At 39.4% G+C, this 23,660-nt stretch overlaps 1 protein-coding gene across 1 annotated transcript; it reads right to left on the bottom strand.

Moving 5' to 3' along the window:
• Window positions 1-3,345: 3,345 nt before the first annotated feature.
• LOC148730557 (uncharacterized) lies at window positions 3,346-3,993 on the bottom strand. The gene has a single exon (XM_088761818.1). It carries the CDS (start codon window positions 3,991-3,993, stop codon window positions 3,346-3,348), a length of 648 nt encoding a protein of 215 aa, XP_088617944.1.
• Between the last annotated feature and the right edge of the window lie 19,667 nt (window positions 3,994-23,660).

Genomic DNA, 23,660 nt, shown 5'->3' with positions numbered 1-23,660 from the left:
ATCGCAGAGGTCAGTGGTTCGAGTCCCGTACAGGCCTGATTTTTTTCAGGTCTGAATTTCGCTATTGCTCAAATAGCGCTATCTACTGCGAGGATCGTCCATCATACGTATCAAATACCGCAGTTCAAAATATATGATTCTCATATATTTATTCTATCTCATTTATCACTTTCACGGGTTCATTACGAATCAACTTAACGGCCTGCTCTCAGTTGGCTTGTTAGCTCAATTGGTTAGAGCGCTGCACTAGTATCGCAGAGGTCAGTGGTTCGAGTCCCGTACAGGCCTGATTTTTTTCAGGTCTGAATTTCGCTATTGCTCAAATAGCGCTATCTACTGCGAGGATCGTCCATCATACGTATAGGTGATTAAGTTAGTTTGACCTAGCTCGTTATTAATATCACAGATAACCGTGTTGTAATTCGAAAAATGTGGGAGGACAAAAGCGGGAAAGCCTTCGGATGTAAAGTGTGGTGTTCCTGGAGACCTGAATGCGAAAAGTGCTCTATTTTCACCTCTTCCTAGATATAATTTCACGCTAACGTATGCGCATTAAAAATTGGCGACATTTTGTTTGTAGCCAGTCCTCACCAGAAGTGGCTGGTGGTCGTTTTCTCGAAAACTATTGCAATGGCCTATGACTGCCTTCTAGTTAAATATATAGAGCAGTCCCAAGTGCTTCGAAAACAATGAATTTAGCAGATTGATAATCACAGATCTGGTTGGAACAGTAGGGAATTAAATATATTCCATAGTTAATCCGCTTTTATTTAAAAATCTAACTTAATTCCGAGAAGTTATAAAACAAAATTTTCTTGAAACTTCTAGTGATGATAACAATAATTATGCTCATCAATAGTTTTAACTTAAAAGTTATCATAATTATTTTATCAACGATCAGTGATTAGTTGTTGGCACGATTTATAGACCACTTTCATAAATGGCTGCCGGATTAATATTCTTTTGTTTAAATTTAAATTAGCCCTTCTGGCCTCGTTCTCCAGTACAAAATTCAAAAGAATACATTATCTCAAGCGAGGTCAGAAGGACTAATTTAAATTGAAACAAAAGAATATTAAGCCGCAGCCATTTATGAAAGTGAATAAAGGCTGATAGTTTCTAAAGAAACTGTTTGGGGCTGCGTCGGTGGGGGTAACGAAATAATTTGAATATATCAACAAAGTTGAAATGGTAAATTGGCCACCGTTACGATTATAAAAGCTGACGTTTCGAGCGTTCAGCCCTTCGTCGTAGCGAATAGGGGAATTGTGGATTGTGTTTGCTTTTAAAGGCAGAAAAAGGAGTTACGTGAATGGTGGGAATATGGCAACGAGAAAAACACGAATAAATTAGTGGAATGAAAAGCGTTCGTTGATACCTGTGGAATTTAGACTGCCGGTTTGAAAGATGAGCTTTTGTTCAAGAGTTTTCCGGCTTTCCGTGGTACCTAAGTGTAAGGAAAGACCGCAGATTGCCATGTGTTGCTTAGAATGGTTAGGTAAATTAAAATGTCTAGCGACTGGTTTCGATGTGTCCTTGTCATTCCTCTCCACGTCGCGAAGGTGTTCTCGGAATCGGTCACCTAGTCTTCGGCCTGTTTCGCCGATGTAAATCTTTTTGCAATAAGTGCAAGTTATAGACCACTTTTATAAATGGCTGCCGGATTAATATTCTTTTGTTTAAATTTAAATTAGCCTTTCTGGCCTCGTTCTCCAGTACAAAATTCAAAAGATTACATTATCTCAAGCGAGGCCAGAAAGGCTAATTTAAATTTAAACAAAAAAATATTAATCCGGCAGCCATTTTTGAAAGTGGTCAATGCAATAGATTACATTGTTGGAGGTGCACGTGAAGTGATCGGTGATCTTAATGGATCGTTTGGGTCCCGATATTTCCTCAGTGTTGTCAATGAAAGGACACGTTTTGCATCGTGCACGAGCGCATTTAAAAGCGTCTGTTTGGTCATTAGTCTGAAAAGAACTTCTGACCAAAAAATTGCCTATGTTTTTGTCGCGTTTGAATGAAATGAGCGGAGGCTGTGAAAAGATAGTGCTTGTCTCTGGATCGTTTTGAAGTAATTTAAAGGTTTTAAGAATGATGGATTTAACTGAGTGGTTATGAGGGTGAAACGTGAGAGTGAATGGAATGCGGTCGGAATTTTCCTTTTGTGACGTTTGTAGTGCTGAATGTCGATCAATAAGTTGGGCGCGGTGGTAACCCGCTTGAACAACAGAATCAGGGTAACCACGTTTATCGAAAAACTGGCACATTGACTCTGATTTGCGCTGGAAATCAGAGTCATCACAACATAAACGACGAAGTCTTAGAAACTGAGAAAAAGGAATGGAATTCTTAACGTGAGATGGATGCGGCGAAGACGAATACAACAAGTAATTATGCAAGTCTGTAGGTTTGTAATACACACTAGTGCATAAACAGTTGCCTTCAGTTGAAAATTTGATGTCTAAAAGGATAAAGAATTGTCAGAAATTCCCCAGGTATATTTCAGAGCCGGGTGAAAAGAATTGACTGCGGTTATGAATTGAGTCAGCTCCTCTCTGGTAGAGGAGGTGGCGCCGATACAGTCGTCGATGTAGCGACCGTAGAGTTCAGGTTTGAAGCCGTTGTATCGGCTGAAAAATTGGTGTTCGACAAAACCTACAAAAAGATTGGCATAGCTAGGTCCCAGTAGCCATGGGTATCAAAATGGGACCTAGCTAGCCCGTTTTATATTTGAATGATAAGGTAGCGTCACGATAGTACAGGATAATTGTTTTTACCGGTAACCAGCGTAGATACCCTAATGTGGAAGAAATATGATCGTACTTCTTTACATTGCAAATAATTCGGGCGGCAAAATTTTGAACATATTGTAGCTTATGAACATTACAAGCTGATGTGGACGACCATACTGACGAACAGTAGTACATCTTTCTGAAAACGAGGGCGTTAATTATAGTTTCAAACAGATCTTTGTTAAAGGCGAATCTAATGCGACTTAGTTGGGATAGTTTCGACATGCAAAATGAGACAGTCGCAGAGATATGATTGTCAAAGGATAGTGTGGGATCGAAAATAACACCAAGATCCTTGACTGTTTGAGCTGGGATGATTTCTTTTCCGAGCAGGGACAACTTAAAGTCTGGAACTTTAAGAGACATTCTTCGACTGCCAAAGACCATCAGTTTAGTCTTCTCAGGATCATAGTTAGTAGAGGGGACTACTACGGGATTCGAACTACTAACTATGTCAGGATTAAGCATTGAGCAATTGTCTAAACACCAATCGCGTATACGTTGTAGATCAGAGTTCACTCTTTCTATAGGTTTGGCAGAATCATTCGCACTAAAGGATAATAGAAGTTTTGTGTCGTCCACATAGCATTGAGTTGAACAATTCTGACAGATGTTTGGAAGGTCGTTTTACATAAATGCTAAATAATAATGCTCCTAGTACACTCCCTTGCGGTACACCACTGACTACTGGTAATCTATCAGATTTTCCCCAAAGTCTGTTACCTTTGCACATGATGGGGTTTTCCTGCAGTTCTTTGGAGAGATCTTCTTCGCTTGTAATGTTGCTATAATGTTGGTTACTCACCAACACATTAGCAGTTTTCAGGTCTCTATGCACAATGTCAGTAATGTCCTTACTGTGGAGGTAACGCAAGCCACAGGCCACATCTTTGGCAATCTTAGCGACGAATCCACACTCATTAAAGCTTTCCAATGCATCTTGTTTATCCACGAAACCCAGAAATTTATGAAGGCTATGCACTTTTTTATCAATGTCATCACCGAACGGCGAAAAATCAAAAGATACATATGCCAACATGATAGCACAAGGCCTTTGGCAGAATGCTTTGAATGAAACAACGTTTTCATGCTGAAGGCTATGAAGCATTCTAGCCTCTTTGATGAATTCCTGCTGGTCGTCTACACTGTCCTCCAGTAACTTCTTCACAACCACTGTGTCTGACCACAGGGGGCCCATACAATCTGTTTGTGTAGCCGACCATTGTTTTATAGTGAATATACCAGATTTACCGTTTGCCTCACCTAGAGTGATATATTGCTGACTATGTACATAAATCATTGATAAATAAACGTTGAATTACTTTACCTGTGGTGCATAGTCGTCCTTTTGCCTCAATATGTTTTTTTTTTGAGCGATTTTGAATAAGTCTGATTTCGTCGTTAATGTAATGCACTAAAGAAAGACAAGGGTGGAAGCCTTGTTTTGAAAGGGTTCAAGCGCCCGAGCGATTTTGACCCCAAAAATCGCATCGCTCCGTTTCAAACTTCGCAGCATTAAGGTCAAAAGATGCACGATTCTCCTCGTACCTTCCAATCGAAAATCCATCTAAACGGACCGGAGCTAGCCCTCGAAGAGAATCAAAATCCCACAGTATTTTAGCGTCTGGGATGCGTAGCAAGATTCTCATGTGCCAGCCAGAAACCGTCGCGTTAATTTCCCTTTTCTGTTTGGACGACGTTAAACGAGGACGAATTCAAAATATGTAACGAGGATGGGGAAGCATTGGCGTTTAGTGACCCCTCAACTGTTTACCCACCATACTCAGGTCGTGTGTCTTGACGCTCACCGGAAGAAACTTACATTTTCGCCCATTGTTCGCGTTCGCCAATGAATGAACAGGGAAACAGATTGTTTAGTATTCAAATATTGCAATCCCGGCTGATCGGTTAAAAGACTTTGAATGCACAGACCGAAATTTTCGCAGGGTAGAAGGGGCGGCGCGGAAAATTACAGACAAATGTATGGAAAATTAGAAAAATTAATTGAGCGTCTTCTATCCAACCTACATTCTTCAAACTTGGTGAATACAATCTTCTGCTCAGTGTTTTAACGTTGCGATTCATAAATTTCGTAAAATTTGATTTTGGGAAAAGTTCTTTGCCATGGGATTCCCATACAAACACTGTAATTTCTGACCGCTTTGCCTACCCGTAAAGATGGCGCCGTGACAAGGCCTAGCTATTCGTCGCTTGTCTGCGAGAAGTGCGCATGGGAAAGTGCAGCGATATTTCCTATGCTTTCATCAAAAGCCTGGCTCGGCCTCTTTTTGTTGCCGGGTGACCTGTTTACTTTTGATGCAATTGATGAAGGAGATGCGAACAATGGACGAAAATGTAAGTTGCTTCCGGTGAGCGTCAAGACACACGACCTGAGTCTGGTGGGTAAACAGTTGAGGGGTCACTAAACGCCAATGGTTCCCCACCCTCGTTAGATATTTTGAATTGGTTCTCGTTGAACGTCGTCCAAACAGAAAAGGGAAATTAACATGACGGTTTCTGGCTGGCACATGAGAATCTTGCAACGCATTGCAGACGCTAAAATACTGTGGGATTTTGATTCTCTTCGAGGGCTAGCTCCGGTCCGTTTAGATGGATTTTCGATTGGAAGGTACGAGGAGAATCGTGCATCTTTTGACCTTAATGCTGCGAGGTTTGAAAGCGGAGCGATGCGATTTTCGGGTTCAAAATCGCTCGGGCGCTTGAACCCTTTCAAAACAAGGCTTCCACCCTTGTCTTTCTTCAATGCATTACATTAACGTCGAAATCAGACTTATTCAAAATCGCTCAAAAAAAAAAACATTTTTGAGGCAAAAGGACGACTATGCACCACAGGTAAAGCAATTCAACGTTTATTTGTCAATGATTTATGTACATAGTCAGCAATAAATCACTGAGATACAATGAATACATGAAGATCATATATTTTGAACTGCGGTATTAGATACGTATGATGCACGATCCTCGCAGGAGATAGCGCTATTTAAGCAATAGCGAAAATCAGACCTGAAAAAAATCAGGCCTGTACGGGACTCGAACCACTGACCTCTGCGATACTAGTGCAGCGCTCTACCAATTGAGCTAACAAGCCAACTGGGAGCAGGCCGTTAAGTTGATTCGTAATAAACCCGTGAAAGTGATAAATGAGATACAGTACAGGCCTGATTTTTTTTCAGGTCTGATTTTCGCTATTGCTTAAATAGCGCTATCTACTGCGAGGATCGTGCATCATACGTAATATATCACTATAGGTGAGGCAAACGGTAAATCTGGTACATTCACTATAAAACAACGGTCGGCTACACAAACAGATTGTATGGGCCCCCTGTGGTCTGACACGTAGCCGTGAACGAGATGTTTAGCTTTGACGACAACTCCAAACGAACCGCGTCCGACGATTCCAATTTCCTTAAAATCTTCATTCCGAAATTGCGGTAAATCAGTCACCTTATTCACAATTGCCTACTTGGTAAAATAAGGCAAGTTAATAGCCATCTTCAAATCGGAAATTATGAATGATTTACCTGAAACCTTTGACCGCCATGCATGATCAAATGTAAAATGAAAGAGTGGCGGTAAAACACGTCACCAGAACTTTAATAATTAACGAATAGAAAGAGTGTTTTTTTTTTTTGGGAAAAGAACGAAAAATTTTACGTTTAACAAAAACGACTTCTCCTCGACCATTAATGGTCTATTCTGCTCAAAATTCAATGCAGGAGACTCAATCGCGAGAATTTCTCGAAGTATAAGGACCGCGAAAGGTTATCTCCGCTACTGTCGCGTGACGCCGGTCCTGTATTTGTACAGGAAACCATCACGCAACACACCTCGCGAATGGCTTCTAACGACAAGACACGTTGTGGATATAAACTTGGCTTATACGATAAAGAAAAGAAAAATCTATACGAATGTTGAGTATAATTTTCATGGTCGTTGCACGTATCTAACACTGCAAGCTGTTTTTTCTTTTCTAGGCAGATAATTTTCATGATCAGTGCACGTAACAATAATAATAATAATAATAATAATAATAATAATAATAAGTAGATGCTTATAGGGCGCAATTCTAATCTGAATGCGCCTAACAACAGATTATTATAAGTATAAGTAATTAATTAACAGTACTGTTTTTTAAACAAAAATGTCTTAAGCTTAGTTTTGAATGTTTCTACTGTTTCCGCTCTTTAATTATATTCGGGAAGTGAGTTCCATAGTTTCGGTGCAGATACTGAAAAAGCGCGTCCACCATAGGAATTGGATTCAATAGGTGGGATGCATAACTGTAAGCGAGTTGATGATCTCAGTGTTCTTGATGGGTGGTATTCTTGTATAAGAGGTTCTAAATAACTAGTAGATTGCTCATGTAAGATCTTATAAGTTATAAGTAATATCTTAAAATTAACTCTTGCTTCGATTGGCAGCCAATGTAGATTCTTTATAATACGTGTGATATGGTCAGTGTTTCGTGTTCCGGTTATCATACGAGAAGCGATATTCTGGATCCTCTGTAGTTTGTCCCTTTGATACTTTGGTATTCCATATAGAATGCTATTACAATAGTCTAGTCTAGAAATTACAAGGGAGTTGACTAGCATCTTCAACGTATCATTGGGAAGGTATCGACGGATGCGTCCAATGGATCTTATAGCAAAAGTGGCTTTTTTGCATGTTTAATTGATATGATCGTTAAAAGATAGATTTTTATCCATTACAATGCCTAGATTCGTAGCTTTTCCTTTGATTCCTATTTCACTATTTGCTAATGTTACGGTCTCCAACAATGAAGGTTGCTTCTTGAACCGGGAGGTGAAATGCAGAATTTCAGTTTTATCTGGATTGCTCTTCAGCATGTTCTGAGTGTATCATGCAAAAACATCATTTACACATGCTTGAAGAATATTTACAGACTCGGCAGAATGCTCAGGATCTTTAATAGTGATGTAGATTTGGGTATCGTCGGGGTAGAACATACAATTTAAGTCACGAGTAAGTATAACTTCTTGAAGAGGTGCCAGGTAGAGAGTAAAGAGTAATGGGCCAAGTATCGAGCCCTGAGGTACTCCATATTCTAAGCATCGCGGTGAGGATGTAGAATCACTAATAGTCACTTGGTGGAAGCGATCAAGTAGGTACGAGGAGAACCATTGAAGAACAGTTCCAGTGAAGCTAAAGCATTTCCTAAGTCTCGTGAGCAGAAGATGATGTTCTTATGGTATCGAACGCTGCTGATAGATCAAGTAGAACCAGAATTGCTTCGCCTTGAGAGTCAAATATCCTAAAAATATCATTACTAACTCTAAGTAGAGCAGATTCTGTTGAGTGATGTTTCCTGTATGCAGATTGTAAGGAAGGAAATAGTCCATGGTAGTTCAGAATTTTCGATTATCTTAGAGACAAATGGAATATTGGCTATGGGTCTATAATTGGCAAACAAATCAGGCTCGAGATTAGGTTTCTTCAGTTTCGGACGAACCAGTGAGGTTTTCAAAGAAGTTGGGAAGACTCCAGTTTCAACGGATTTTCTAACGATTTTGCTGATAAGAGGTAGGAATAAGTTTATGTTGTCTTTAATGTAATGCCATTGTATCGACGAACAGTAACTGAACAAGTCGGCTCGTGGCATTCACGCGGTGTAAATATGTTTTATTTTTCGGGTCTGAGTTTTCGAGACACCCAGAGGGTCTGAGTTTTTCGGGTCTGGGGTCTAAGTTTTCTAGGTCTGAGTTTTTGAGACACCCTTGTCATCTCCCATGGAAGGGCTATCCTAGTTGATATGTTTGACTGCAAGGCTACCAAAAAGAACGTCTGAGACTGCAAGGACAGAAAAATGATATTGATATGATTAATTAAAAATTGTTTATCATTTCATTTATGTTAGTGAAAGAGATATTACTGTTGGCTTACATCTGTTGGAATTGAGGTACTGCTGGATGGTACCGCTGTTATTGGGAAGTGAGGGAAGATTTTAACAACTGAGGAGAGGTTATTGTAAGAGTTAAGTTGGGATGTTTCCTCAAAGTTGTTTTATATTCATTTTCGTGACACTTTACCATTTCATTTGTGTCTTAGATTCTCAATGCTTTGGTCGAAGTTTTAGTTTTGTGGCTGAATGATTAGTTTAGCTATGGTTTAATGGGCTAGCTGACTGTCCACTTTTGACAGTCTCATTGGAGACAGAATTGCTGTTGTGAAATGTGTCTCCTTTAAGAATGTTTTGAGTTACTTTTGGGCACCCCTTAAATCTCTGGTTGTGGGGGGGGGGGGTATTTTAAGTAAAACAATCCTCACACACAGGGGTGATGGTACATAATAACAATTTTATTCACTCACAATCACATAATTAAATTTAATGCAGAGCCACACTCACAAACTGGTCATTTTAGTACATTAAACCTCGCCTGCCCTCACTTCAATAGCAAAACCAAGGGAGGGAGGACCTTCAGCATATCCGAGATAAAGCTGTGGAGCCAGCTACCTACTAACCTAGAAAGAGGCAACAGCAGTTGCTGCGTAAAGAAAGGCCCGGTACAGACATTTCCTAAAATGCTAAGATGAAGTAGAACATTTTAGTCGGGATGGGGTGTGGAGAAAACCTGGCCTAGGCCATGGCCTACCCTGTGGCCTACCCTGTGGCCTACCGGTGGTCAGATTTTTAAAAGGATAGCATTCCTGGAAACTTTTCAACGTTTTCCTGAGTTCTGTCTAACCAACGACTTTCTTCTGCTGTTTTGGCGGCCACATTCTGATCAAAATTTCTTAACCTTCTGATAGAATAAGGAAATCGAGGAACAGAAGCCGGTTAAACGCAACTTTCGGGCTAACATCATCATATCAGCTCTCCTTTCAAATTAGTGCAATACTGGCCCTTTCTTTGGAAAAGCAAGTAAAGTTTGCGAAATCTTTACGACGGCGATGTATGCGTGTCCGGGGGTGCTCGTTGCAAATTCAATACTCTACAGCACTTGAGGGCAATTAAAAAATTGGCCTGGCACGTAATGTTTGCGTTTTCTTACCTGGATATGTATGCTCTCCAACATAACGCCGTTCATTACACTTTTACACCAGCACTCCACTATATGTTACCAACTGACAGCCTGCATCATAAAGCCGCCATTTTGTATATCCTATGCGACCACGCAATATTGGCCCCTTCTCTCCCCTCCCCCTTAACCTACCGTTATGGTTGAGTGCTGTGATATTTGCAGCGTTTCGTTCCCTCGGACGTTGAAAATCGTGTTAGCGACCTCTTAGTATACCCTTTTCAGAGACGGATAATTGTACACCAGCGTATTCGTTCGAATCTTACTGAGTTATTTTTATGTTCTTAAAAATCTGACCACCGGTAGGCCATAGGGTAGGCCATAGGGTAGGCCACAGGGTAGGCCATGGCCTAGGCCAGGTTTTGTCCACACTCGTCGGAATGTGATTGTAAATTAAATCTCACCTGCCCACGTTTCAATCGTGAAACCGAGGCAACCCAGGCAGCATAATGTATTTTAACCCAACCCATGTGGCATACTTTATTTTATATAGTTTTCAGCTTGCATTCTTTTTAGACCTGTTTATAATCCTCAAATTAATTCATATACACTCTAATTATGGTATTTTTAGGATTGAGGGTCACTAATTCATCAATTGAATTACTGTCATGCGTTACCCTCCTGAAATAAAGTTATCCTCATGTTTCAAGGTCATGCTTTCCGGAAGATGCACGTGACAAAGAGATGGTTTTTAGTATGTATATTAGATTTAACCACATATACAGAGGACAATTTATGTTGCATACTCAAGCAGTCGTCGTACCGAATGTACTTAAGGGGGACTCAAGGGCGCTTTAGTTTACTGAAGGCATTGTCACATCCACCACCTTCAGAAAAACAAATTCTTCCTGTAAAGACTCTTAATGCCATTAAAACAAGGAAGTATACTCCTGAAGAAAGAACTGATAGTGGAAATCAGGTGTAACATGATATAGCAATGTAGGAGTTGTTGGCTTGTTATCTAATAACCTGTTGTTTATCCCTTGTTATCTAATAACCTGTTGATTATCCCTTGTTATCTAATAACCTGTTGTTTATCCCTCCTAAATTCTCCTTGACAGGACTTTAGCAAATGTATAGAGAATGTAGACTTGAATGCTCGAATAAGTTGTTAATTTCACGAAGATCTGGTTTGACTGTACAAAAGGAAACAAACGTAAACAAAACGAAGCGAAACGAAAATACTACAGTGACAACATACTTACAAGATTTGTGGACTCGAAGGAAACGTGAAGAAAACATTCATGAGAAAAATAAACAAACATTTAGGACCGAACCTTGACTTCTGGAGGTCCGAGCACATGGTCCATACCATAATATAAACAATACAAGACGTAAATTACCAGTCCCGCGCGGACTGATCATGAACACGGGAAAAGTTTTGTAACTTACAGAGAACAGTATGGAGAATATGCATACTGATGTTAACATCAGGTATACCGGGTCAATACTATTTGCAATATCAGATTCCCTTTGCAAGAGCAAAGCCTAAGGATAAAGTTGCTAGGTTTCTATAGAGCGTTTTCACATGACCTCACATTTTTCGCGGGAAAGTTGAGTCGCCGTGTTGGTGTTCCACATTTTTCAACATGGCGGGATATCCTCTCTCAGATTATGCGAACACGCTCGATCCCCACGTGAAAATACGTTATTTAGAGAAAATTTCTTGTGTTAGTATCGATCCTCTCTTGTTATCAGACAAAAAAATACGATCCAGAGTGCCTGCCTCTGGTCGAATCGATGGATTTATTGTTGTTTTTGGTGCTTGACACGAGTTATTACAGTAAGGACCATTTTAAGGCGTATAGAAGTCTACAGAACATGGATGTAAACATGAAAGTGTTGCTATTGAGACTTATGAAAAGATCATGAAGGAAAAGCACATCAACTTTCAGGTAACGAAATGTGGCACGTTTATCAATAAACAATATCCATGGTTACATGCCACACCTGACTTTTTGTGTAGATGTGATTGCTGTGGGAATGGATGTGGGGAGGTCAACTACCCCTATTGTTTAAAGGATACAGACTTGGAGCAGTATATTAACAAATGCAACTCTTGTTTGAAGTCAGAAATGGAGATTCAAGTCTGAAAAGGGAGCATGCCTACTTTTACCAAATCCAGCAGTAAATATTCACTGCTCAAAAGCTTTATTGTGACTTTGTTGTTTGTGGTTTTCGTGAGCAAATTGATCTCTTCTGTGAAAGAATTTTGCCTAATGTCAGCCACTGGCACTCTGTTGTTTCCAAACTTAATCACTTCTGGAGATACTGTGTGCTACCAGAAATTTTGGGAAGGTGGTATACTCAAAAGTGAAGTTTGTCTCATTCATCCCCTGATGCCAATTCTGCTTGTTTTTGCAGACTGGGAACTAGAGGGCCAGTGGTAATATGCACAAACCAAGCATGTCCCATCTCTACTTTTCATTTATCTTGTTTGAAAATTACAAAAGTACCTAACAAGTGGTTTTGTCCCCTGTGTCTAAAAATACCAGCAGCCAAAAATGAAAAATCAAAATGCAAACAGACGAGAGATATTTTGGATGAAGCTCTCAAATTAGATTTTATCTGCACATGCACATGCACATGTGTTCAGATAAACTGCTGAAATGCCAGAACCCATTTTGTCAAGGTAGAAAGTTTTTTCATTTGCCCTACTTAAACTTCAAGCGGATGCTGAACAATGCAATGACAACTTGGGAATGTATGGTGTGTAAATCAGGAGGAAAAACTGAACAAAGGTTGTTACGAGGGCGTAGCCAGGGGAGGGGGGTCCTGGGGTGCCCGTGACCCCCCCTTGGTAGGCCTTCTTTAGAGCAAACAACCTACAATATTCAGGTGGCGAAAACACCATAACAATATCTTGGCCGTAAAAGCCATTGTTGAAAAGCCCACTTTTTTAAAATTTGTTTTTTTTTTGTAAAGTATTTTCGTCAACGGCTCTTGTACTTAGTTAATGTGGGCCTTCATGCCTCGATAATACGACTGAGCCAGCTGATACACGCGGGAGGGCAGCGGTGTAAATGGTGAGTAGCCTCTGTGACCCCCCCCCCCCTTTGAAAAATCCTGGCTACGCCCCTGTGTTATGACTCTTTCAATACATCTGATGATAGTGTTGTGATAACTGGTGTTTCAAAGTGCTCTTCAGAAAAGAGAGCATCACTTGCAAAGCTGAATGATGGGCATTACCAATTGATTTCGTCACCCAATGGTTGGCTTGACTGTGATATTATCCATGAAGTACATGTTTGTCTAAGAAACATTAATCCAGATGTGGAGGGCTTTCAGAGACCAACTTTGGGCCCTGTTAGAAACTTCAATCAGGTTATTGGGGAATTTATTCAGATTCTGCATACTGGTAAAGCCCACTGGGTATGTGTAAGCTCAGTAGGGTGTGAAGATGGCACTGTCAACTTGTATGACAGTTTGTATCATAACATTATTCTAAATGAAGTACAAGAGCAGGTACTCAATCTCGTTGGACGTTCAAATTTTACTAGCATTCAAGTTGTCCCTGTGCAACAACAGACAAATAGCAGTGACTGTGTAGTATTTGCTGCCACCTTTGCTACATGCCTTGCTTATGGTATATACCCTGAAACAATGCAATTTGATGTCCCTAAAATGAGAAACCATTTATATCAGTCTTTAAAATCTGGTGTATTGAAAATGTTTCATAAATTTTAGACTGCTTGAGGTACATCTACAATTAAAACATTTTTGGAGAGAAAGAATACCCACTTTATTATAGTGAAAATAAAATAGTTGCCCGATGCAATGGACCTGCATATTTGAATGCCCAGGATTGAGGGTAGGGACCCAGTCTACGTTGAATCGATCCCAATCTTTCGCAGCTTCTCCTGAAACGAAATGCCGGCTGCAGACCCTATCGCGTTCTTAAATATCATCAGTTAAGTCCATCTCTACTTATCGCACAGATCCACATTCTTCTTCGCTCAGAAGTAAGTTCTTCGGTGTACTCTCCTTTACTATACTGAACACGTGGGACACGAAAAAACATTACTTTTTCTACGTTAGACCACTTCTTCCCTGTTTTGTTCCCACAGCTAATGACAAGGCAAAGGACCGTGATAAAGAAAATATAAATATTACACTATTGTCTTCTCAAAACCGTAAAATGTGCTCCAAATGTTTCCTATCACAATACTCACAGCTGATTATCATGGAACACCAACATGGCGGATGAAGTCGGTTACTATGACGATAAAGAAATTTGGTCACGTGAGTGAAAACGCTCTATTTCTTCTTGTCAGATTTCCTTTTGAACAAGGACAAAAATTACTCTGCTTGCAGAGGTACAGCTTGTGAAGGGAATACAGTAGACAAACACATACGATTGCTCTCCTCTTTTCTTTAATGTTCAACCTTTGACAAACATATGGGCAAAAATCTTCTCATTGACAGGAACTTTCATGACCAGTACATGTACATGTTTACTGTGAAAAAAAAACATGAAACAAAAATAATACTAAATCAAAACAGAAAAAAAAGTCAACGAAAAAAAAGGTGACATACCGGCAAATCCAGTTTAAGTGAATTAATGTCTAGAGCCCATCTGTCTGAGGAGGGACGTAGCTGACAACCCTTAGTCATCATCACCCAGCGTCAGCTTATCGAACTGGAATTCACCCAGTCCTGGACCAACACGTTTCAAGTTGGTGACGAAGTCAGAGAACTTCTTGATGGATTCCACTTGCTCCTTAAGGAACTCACCCTCAATGAAGTCCATCATCTATCCAGAGATAACAGATAATAATAGCAGTTCATAAACTACTGAACTGAAATTGAAAAAGCCCTGCGAGGGCTACTGTTAGGGAAACTTACGCAGCAAAATTACTGAGCGCCCAGCCACATAGAGAAATACAAAGCAATGGAAAAACTTCACATCAGACATCTCTCAAAATTCTTTGACACATCCAGTTTATTTTTCCAACAGATCTTGACCATTACAGATGAATACGAAAGTTATCAAATAAAATGTTTGCAGCTGTCATTTAAGGTGGCTCGTACCAGTTTCCTCGTGCGGGACGCGGGACGCGTGACGCGCGCGAGAGAAACGTGCGAAAGAAGCGCGAGATCAAAAGATGAAAATTCAAAACAAAAATGGCGGCGCGTGGAATTTTTTCTACTTTTGTGAGAAGTTTACCTAAGAGCTTGTATTTGATGTGTTAAGCGACTTCTGTGAATGCAGGAGATAGAAACTAAGATACAGAAAACGAGTTTTGGACAAGTAAAGGTTGCTTCACTTCACATTTAAAAGAAATATTCAAGCGATATGAAATCTTGCGACGGCGAAAAAAGAAGAACTCCAGTGAAGGATAATCTACCTGAAGTGGAGGAAGACTTTGAAACTTAAAGGAGAATAATATGACATGGCCAGAAGTCGTGTGTAGGATTTTTAAGATGAGCCCGGGAGGCTATCTTTGACAGCTGTTTAATGATTTTCTTAATTAGCTGTAAACGTCTGTAAACATCAGATCGTAGGCGCGCGCGCGAGCACACGCAATTGTCAGCGGTAACTATAACAGATCATGAGCAAATGTCGATCTTATAGAATCCAGATTTTTAAATGCGCGAGAACGCGCGTGGAAACTGCTAAACTCACGAAAGCTATTGCATGAAAACAAGTCCGGTGACCCCTTCTTTTTATTGTTCCAATATGATAATAACGTCGAAAGGAATCATCAGAAAAAAAAAAATAGAAAACTCTACGGAAGGAAATTTGCGTTGTCTGAAAATTGTCTTTTTTCTAGATTTTCTGAAATTCCGTTCCGTAGAATTTTTTTAAAATCTTTGTGTATTTTCCTTTTCAAGTGCCAAAAGCAATCACTGAAAAAAAATCATTGGGCCACCGGGTTAGTTTTCGAATTATTTAAGTTACAAGCTAAAAAATACGTCTGAATAAGCCTATGAAAGCGTTGCCATGGAAACTGCTTGTGACGAAATGACACCTATTTTTGGATAACCAATGATTATATAATTCAACCCCGTAAAAGTGTTCAACTGGCCTTGGTCAGTCTTTCTGTTGTATTCTTTCAAAGTTAGAAACCATCAAAAAGACGAAAACCGGTACGAGCTACCTTAAGAATAATTAACTTCAATATATTATTAAAGATTGCTTTGAGTATACTGTCTAATATATATGCATTGTTAACCTCGAAGCGCGAGGTAAAGATGGCTGGATATTGGCCAAGTTCCTTTTTTCGCATTTTTATGAACCGAGACGAAGTCAAGGTCCATAAAAATGTGGAAAAAGAATGAGGCTAATATCCAGCCATCTTGACTGAACAAGCTTGGTTGATAAAGGATTTATTATATTGCAAAAAGATTTCACTTTACTACGAATTAAGAATGACTTGTTCACTTAGATAGCCAGGAAAGAAGACGAACTGTATTTGTAGCACAACAAACTCAGGAGAGTCGTTTCTGTTTTCTTTGTTTTAACTATCTTCTGCCACTTTTTTGCGTTTACATCGCCGAAATTGAAGAATTATGAACGTAGTTCTGCTTCAATTTTTTTTTTCATGCGTGCGTTCAATGCTGGCAATACTAAGTGGGCAAGATGGGCCCATCTTGCCCACTCGAGTAGCCAATCAGAACACAGGATCTGCTTCATCTTGCCCGCAGGCACTGCGAGTGATGTAATAATATCAAATACTTGATCCATCAAATTTTCTTGGAAATTTCAAGTTATTTTAAGTTAGTAAAACAAAGATGTGGTGTACGGAATTTTGATGATTAGACTAAAAAGCCGGAGGTAGATGTGGATTTCACGTCAGCATGGGTTATAAAATAGATTGCCCATAAATTTTATTACCGATTTTGGAAGTCCAGTGATGGCTTTCACTGCCCATACAAGAATAAAGATCAGAAGTGGTTGATCATCGGAGATATTGGGCTTTAAAGTACCCTAAATTTTGGACTTTGTCAAAACCGGAAAAAGTCGTCTTTACGTAGGCCAGAGGTAAGGGAAGAAATGAAAAGAAAAAGTTAAAGAAATTCAATTTTCTTTAAGCCTGATAGATATAGAATACAACCCAGTTGATTCAATTTACAGATGGACTTTCAGTTTGTCAGCAGCAATGCAAATTTAGCTAATTAATTATGCAAAAAATGCAGGAAATGGGTGTTTCCCAGGGGAACCCTATATCTCCTAGGGAATTAAATATTTTGACCACATAGTTCCTAGCTTTTGCCGGTTGATGGTGATAAGTTGTAGTTGGAGCTGTCAATAGTCAAATGAAGTCAAACGTAGTTGAGGTTGAATTGGAGTAAGAGTTTAGAGTTTGAGTTAATCAGAGAAACTAGACGATGTAGCAGCAAGCATGATACATTACGAAAAGCTTTGTGCTTCGTGATCCAAGACTCTTCATACCTTTCGCTTAACGAGTTTTCTTAAGGTAGTTTCCCCCTAGCGTCCTAACACTGTTTTATACTCTGGTCGATTACAGTATTCATGTATTCTGGAGCGATTCTAAAATAGCACGTAACGTTTTGAACACCGTGTGTTTGGTCCACGCTTATCACGAGGCAGTCGATGTGTTTTGGTGGTACAAATTGCAGACTTGTGTTGTGTAGTTCATAAAATGAAGAACGATTTTTTGTGGTTCATGTGATCCGTTCTTGAATGTGTTATTTCTATCAGATCATCATTATTTTAAGTGTTTTAAAGATTTGCAGAAGACTTGAAGCATTTTGATGAACGTAAGGTTCACATCTGTGAGTTTATTCAGATTATAGAGGTTATCATTAACTTTAACTTTTAGTGTTTCAGATTGTTTATCACACGGTCATATGTGCCGCTATTTGTTAGATGTGGTGTCCCCTTACAAGGTGAAGAATAGAAGCAAATGAGAACAAAAGTACGAAGCGTTTTTTTATATTAATAAATAAGTTGTAGGTGGAGTTATAGTCTAATTTTGGAGTTAGAGACGGAATTAACCAGAGGGAAAATACCGGAGACGTTCTAGCAACAAGGCATGATACATCAAGGAAGAACCTCTTGTGATTCAAGACTCTTTGTCCCTTCCGCTTAGCAAGTTTGATTAAGCTAGTTTCCGCCTACGTTATTAATGCACTGTATTCTGGATCGAAGCCTCCTTCTTCAAATCAAGTGTTTATGTTTTTCTTAATGAGACTGCCTTTTCACATCTCATGTTTTGACTAGAGAAAATGCTCTTGTTGATTACAACTGAGTTTGGGCTATCTGTGCTTGCTGGTCCTTAGTAATTTACTTTTCATCAACCGGAAATCCCAGATGTACCGCTAAATCCAAAGGACTTACAGGAACAAACAGGATGGATGAAATATATCTCTATTTTTTCCGGCACAGTCTAAAATCTTTCAGCTTAGCATTCGATTGGGCTCCCACGGAGAAAAACTTTAAAACCATGTCTAATTTCCTATCGACACACTTTCTAGTTTGATGGAGAATTGCAGCAGTTGAAAAGCTTCTCCGACATAGGCCGGAGCCGTTCAAAAACTGTTTTGCAATATATTATTTTGCCAAGCACGATGCTGATATAAGGATTCGTGAAAAAATCACCACATTACATATTTTGCCAATTTTATGCTGCATTGGCGATATTTTCAGCATGAAAACGTGCATGGGGGGGGGGGAGGGGAGGGTTGTTAGCCCCCAAAGTTCCACCACTACTCCGGCGCCAATTTAGTGCTTTGCACTCAGCTTGTTTATTCAGGCTATAATGGTGGAACAGAGAATTAACTCTGAAAACTCTGTTCCACCATTTGTGTTTATAGTGCTAGCGGCACATTATTTATTCAGGATATAGTTTCCCCCTGGCGTCCCAATAAGTTGGCTTGCTGAGTATCTAATTAAACTGGAGCAATGATTGAGAAGAAATGTGATACCATTAAGTTAGTTTGACCCCTTTATCAAATGTCACAGATGACAGTGTTGTAATCAGCAACGAGCGGCTGGAGGTTATGTTCTAAAGAAATCTGATGCTGTGTCAGTGAGGGGTATTACATGATAAGCAGGCCAATGTTGACATTTCTCGGGCTACAGAATTTATCTCTTGGTAAACTGTAACATCAAGGGAGTTTTAATGAATTAAGTTAAGTCATTGTTCTGGCATAATTTATCTGACCTTTGCTAACTAGTGCTCTTTCGGAGGGGAGAAGTTGTCATTTACTCGTTTAGGCTTTTTTGGAATCGAGAGTACTTTTCTCTTCGTGAAATATATAATGCATTTCTCAGTGCTACGAATGTAATAGTTTTATCAGAGTAATAATTACAGATTTACAGATCTGGCTGAAACACTAACAAGTTACATGTATTCTATGGTCTATTTTCTAAAGTGACCCTCCCCTTCTATTTCTAGATCAAGATTCCGAAAAGTTAATAGCACATTGTATGTTAATTGGTTATATCAACTAAGTTGAAATTGTAAATTGGCCACCGTAACGACGAAGAGCTAACGCTCGAAACGTCAGCTTTTTTATTCGTTACGGTGGCCAATTTACAATTTCCACTTAGTTGATATAACCAATTATCTTATTACCCCCCCCCCCCCCAACGCAGCACCACAGTTTCTTTAGAAACTTTCAGCCTTTATTCATTGTCAGTGTTCGGTCTGACGATTTCTTTGAGGTAAGTTCTTGGTAGTAAAAGGAAACGCCAATTAGCTGTCGCTCGATCTAGCCGGCCGGTTGAAAATTAGTCGCTGAAACACCATGCTTTATACCTGCAGAATGTTTCACCATGAACAAGTTGAAGTAAAGGATAGGCACTTCCTTCGTAATTGTTTATTAAAGACATTTCTTTGATAATAACATTAATGATAACAATAGTATTGACAATAACAAGTATCATAATAATATAATTAACAATTATTCCACGAGCGCGCGTTGGATATGAGGTGATAGATAGCCAACGAGGCGCGTAGCGCCGAGTTGGCTATAATCATCTCATATCCAACAAGTGCGAGTGGAATAATTGTTTTATTAAAAACGTCCCCAAGAAATTATTATATTGTAAGAAGAAAATGGATTTTTTAGCTCCCTTTTGATTTTAAGCTGGCGCGTACGCTTGCCATATTTGTAGATTATGGTATATTGGCTGATATACCATAATGGCTAAGCCAATAAAAAGTCTTGAATTGCATTATGCCATGATTCAGTTTTTAATAATTAACAATTATTCCACGAGCGCGCGTTGGATATGAGACAGATGATAGGTAGCGAGGCGCTAGCGCCGAGTTGGCTACAATCATCTCATATCCAACAAGCGCGAGTGGAATAATTGTTTTATTAAAAAAAAAACACTCCTAAGATATTAGACAAATCTTCTCGACTTTATTTTGTAATAAGAAACCGGATGTTACATTGTACAGATCTTAAATTATTGTGTATTGGCTCATATACCATAATGGCTAAGCCAATAAAAAGTCTTGAATTGCATTATCCAATGATCCAGTTTTTAATATTAATTGCTATTATTAAAAACTGGATCATTGGATAATGAAATTCAAGACTTATTACATCAAGTCTTTTAAATGACGATGTGTTTGATTGAAGAGACAGCTAACATCCGTAATGAAGCACCTACTGACCAATGTTTCCTATGGATTCATCTAAATCATCTAGAAAACAAACGGGCAATGCCATCTTCCTATTCTGTTCAAACGTAGTCTGTGCTATGATGTTCATTTGTCTTTTCATGTATTTTGTTTTGATGAATTCTAAATTAATAGTATAAAACATCGCGTGTTAGATCCACACCGTCGCGGTGTAAATATATTTCATCTTCAAAATCTGTTCATGTGATTTAATTATGTGTTTAATTGAGGAAACAGGCCGGGTGATGGCACACTCAGGTTAGTTTGACTTGTTATTCACAATTAAGAATGCTGTAGTTTGCAATGTGCGGTGGGATAAAAGTGGTCAAGTCCTTATGTCACTTAGGTGTTGAGGCAAGCAGACCTGAAGAGTCTGATATCATATTTATTTGTACTTTGGTCGATTTTGATACTCATGTATTCTGGATCAATTCTGAAATTGGACAAAACTTTTTAAACACCTTCTGTTTGATCAACTATTATCATGAGGCGGTGTGGTAGAATTTCATCTTCAAAACCTCTTAATGATACAAATTGCATATTTGTGTTGCGTAGTTCAAATTAAAGATGCTATTTTTTATGGTTCTTGTTGATCCGTTCTCAACTATGATATTTCTACAATTATCATTAACTTATGTGTTTTATCTAGATAGGGCATTAAGCTGCTTTATTGTATGACTGTGTCTCACAAGGACTGGGAACTACCTAACTCACGAATTTGATTGGCTGAAATCAATATTGAAAGCGGTCTAGATTTTCCCATCTAGACCGGCATCTAGACCGGTCTAGAAAAAAAAGGTACAAAGAATATAAAAAATTGGCATATAAGACACGGCCATATGATAAACGTCTTAATAACCGAACTAGGTCGGTCTGTATGGGAGAATCTTGACCTCGGTCGCTGGTATAGACATTACTGCGTTCGGTCTGTAGTAACGACCTCGGTCAAGATTCTCCCATACAGACCTTCCGCTCGGTTAATAAGAACTAAGTATTACATCGCTCACAGCGTGCGTGGGCCACATGAAGCGATTCCTGTGTTCTGATTGGCTATCCGAGCGGGAAGGATGTGGCCACCTTGCTCCCTCGGGATAGCCTGCATTGATTCCGCGCATGAAAAAAAGAAAAAAAAAAAAAAGAAAAAAAAGAAAAACCACAAAAAGAATAGAATTAGAAATACTTTCGCAATTCTTGGAGAATTTCGGCGATGGAAACGCAAAGAGCGGCAGAAGATAGTCACAACAAAGAAAACAGAAACAACTCTCGTGCGTTTGTTGTGCTACAAACACAGTTGGCTCTCTTTCTCGGCTCTCGAAGTAAACAATAAAGCGAAATCTTTTTGCTATATAATAAATCCTTTATTAACCAAGCTTGGTCGGTCAAGATGGCTGGATATTGGCCGGGTTCTTTTTTCGAATTTTTATGGAACTCGACCTTGTCTCCGTCCATAGAAATGCGAAAAAAGAGCTCGGCCAATTTCCAGCCATCTTAACCGAACAAGCTTGATTAATAACGCCTTGTTATCAGCGTAAGGCAAGAAAGTTTGAACTGTTCATATTCTCTTACGTAAGGTTAGCATCAGTGATTGTTTTCTGATCGTGGAGTTTATCACTGATTTAAGCCTCTGATGGGGTAGATTGTTTATCACACGGTCATAAAATCACGCAAAAGTCACAGGTATGGTGTCAACTTTCAAAGTTAAGAGAACACAACCAAGTGAGAATATAAGCGTCTAGCTTTCGATTGATAGCGATAAGTTGTATTTGGAGTTATCATGAAGTCAAAAGTCAGGGGTTGAAGTTGAGTTGGAGTAAGACTTTAGAGTTTGAATTAATCAGTGAGAGAAACGAGACGTTGCAGCAGCTAGGTATGATACATTAAAGATTAATCTTTGATCTATGTGATCCAAGGCTCTTCGCGCCTTCCGCTTGACGAGTTTGCTTAAGGTACTTTCCTACTAGCGTCCCAACATTGTTTTGAACTCCAGTCGGTTATAGTGTTCACGTATTCAAGACAGATTCTAAAATAGCACATCCTAAAATCTTTCAGCTTCGCATTCGATTTCGCTCCCAAATTTCCTATAGATGTGCTGTCCAGTTTAACGGAAATTGCTGCAGTTGAACTGCGGAGCTGTTCAAAAAATGTTTTACAACATATTATTTTGACAAGCACGATGCTGATGTAACGATTTGTGAAAAAAATCACGAGACTAAATAATTTGGAAATTTTAAGCGATATTTCGGCACCAAAACGTGGAGAGGGGGTTGTTTTCCCCCAAATTTTTGTTCTAAGGGGGAGGGGGCTACAGCCCCCATCGTCCCTGCTCTAGCGCTTATGTGGTGCCTTGCACTCAGCGTACTTGTTCAGGCTATAGTTTCCCTCCTAAGGTCCTAATAAGTTGGCTTGCTGAGTATCTAATAAAAACTGGAACAATAACCGGTTTGATTGACGAGATAAGTGATAGCATTAGTTTTACCACCTTCAGTGTTAATATCACAGATAACAGTGCTGTAATTTGAAAAACGGGCGTGCGCAGGATAAAAGAGGGCAAGATGTTCAAAGAGGGTAGTTTTCTAAAGAAACCTGGGGCTGTATCAGTAAGGTGTATTGCAAGATAATTGGTTTGAACAGTTGATTTGATTGGCCACCGTGGACAGTTTTTAAAGCTGATCCCTTCCCCCTTGCGAACAATAAAGGTCTACCAGAGTTCAGAACACAACGTTTTGCTGCATCAAATTTCTAGAGTGGAAACAAGAAAAGCAGACCAGGCTTACCATTGACATTCTCAGGCTACAGTTAACTGTAAATGAAGTTAAGTCATCATCCCGCCTTATGCTCAATACTTTGACCATAGCATTATGCCCAAAATTGCCGCCATGATTTATCTTTGTTACTTTTCAGTGGCCTTGGCCTTCTTTGGAATTAGAGAAGTTTTCGCTACGTGAAATATCTAGCGAATTTCTCAGCGTTACGAAAGTATTGGATTTAGCCGAGTAATAACTACAGATTTGGCTGATACAACAAGAAGTTACATGTATTCCATGGTCAACTCGTCTTTCTAAACTTAGCATAGTGACCCCGCGCTTCTGTTCAAAATCTAGCCTCCAAGAGGTTGATAGCACACTTTATGTTAAGTTTAACAAATTCTTTGAGGTAAGTTCCTATCAGTAAACGGAACCACCAATACATGTCACTTGATCTAG

Source organism: Stylophora pistillata, chromosome 5 (genome assembly GCF_964205215.1).
Source record: "Stylophora pistillata chromosome 5, jaStyPist1.2, whole genome shotgun sequence".
NCBI lineage: Eukaryota > Metazoa > Cnidaria > Anthozoa > Scleractinia > Pocilloporidae > Stylophora > Stylophora pistillata.
The sequence above is the reverse complement of the archived record's forward strand: the minus strand, read 5'-3'. Positions and strand labels throughout refer to the sequence as shown.

Excerpts from the sequence above, each read along its gene's own strand:
- LOC148730557 (XM_088761818.1), bottom strand. The coding sequence starts at position 3,993 with ATGGGCCCCCTGTGGTCAGACACAGTGGTTGTGAAGAAGTTACTGGAG.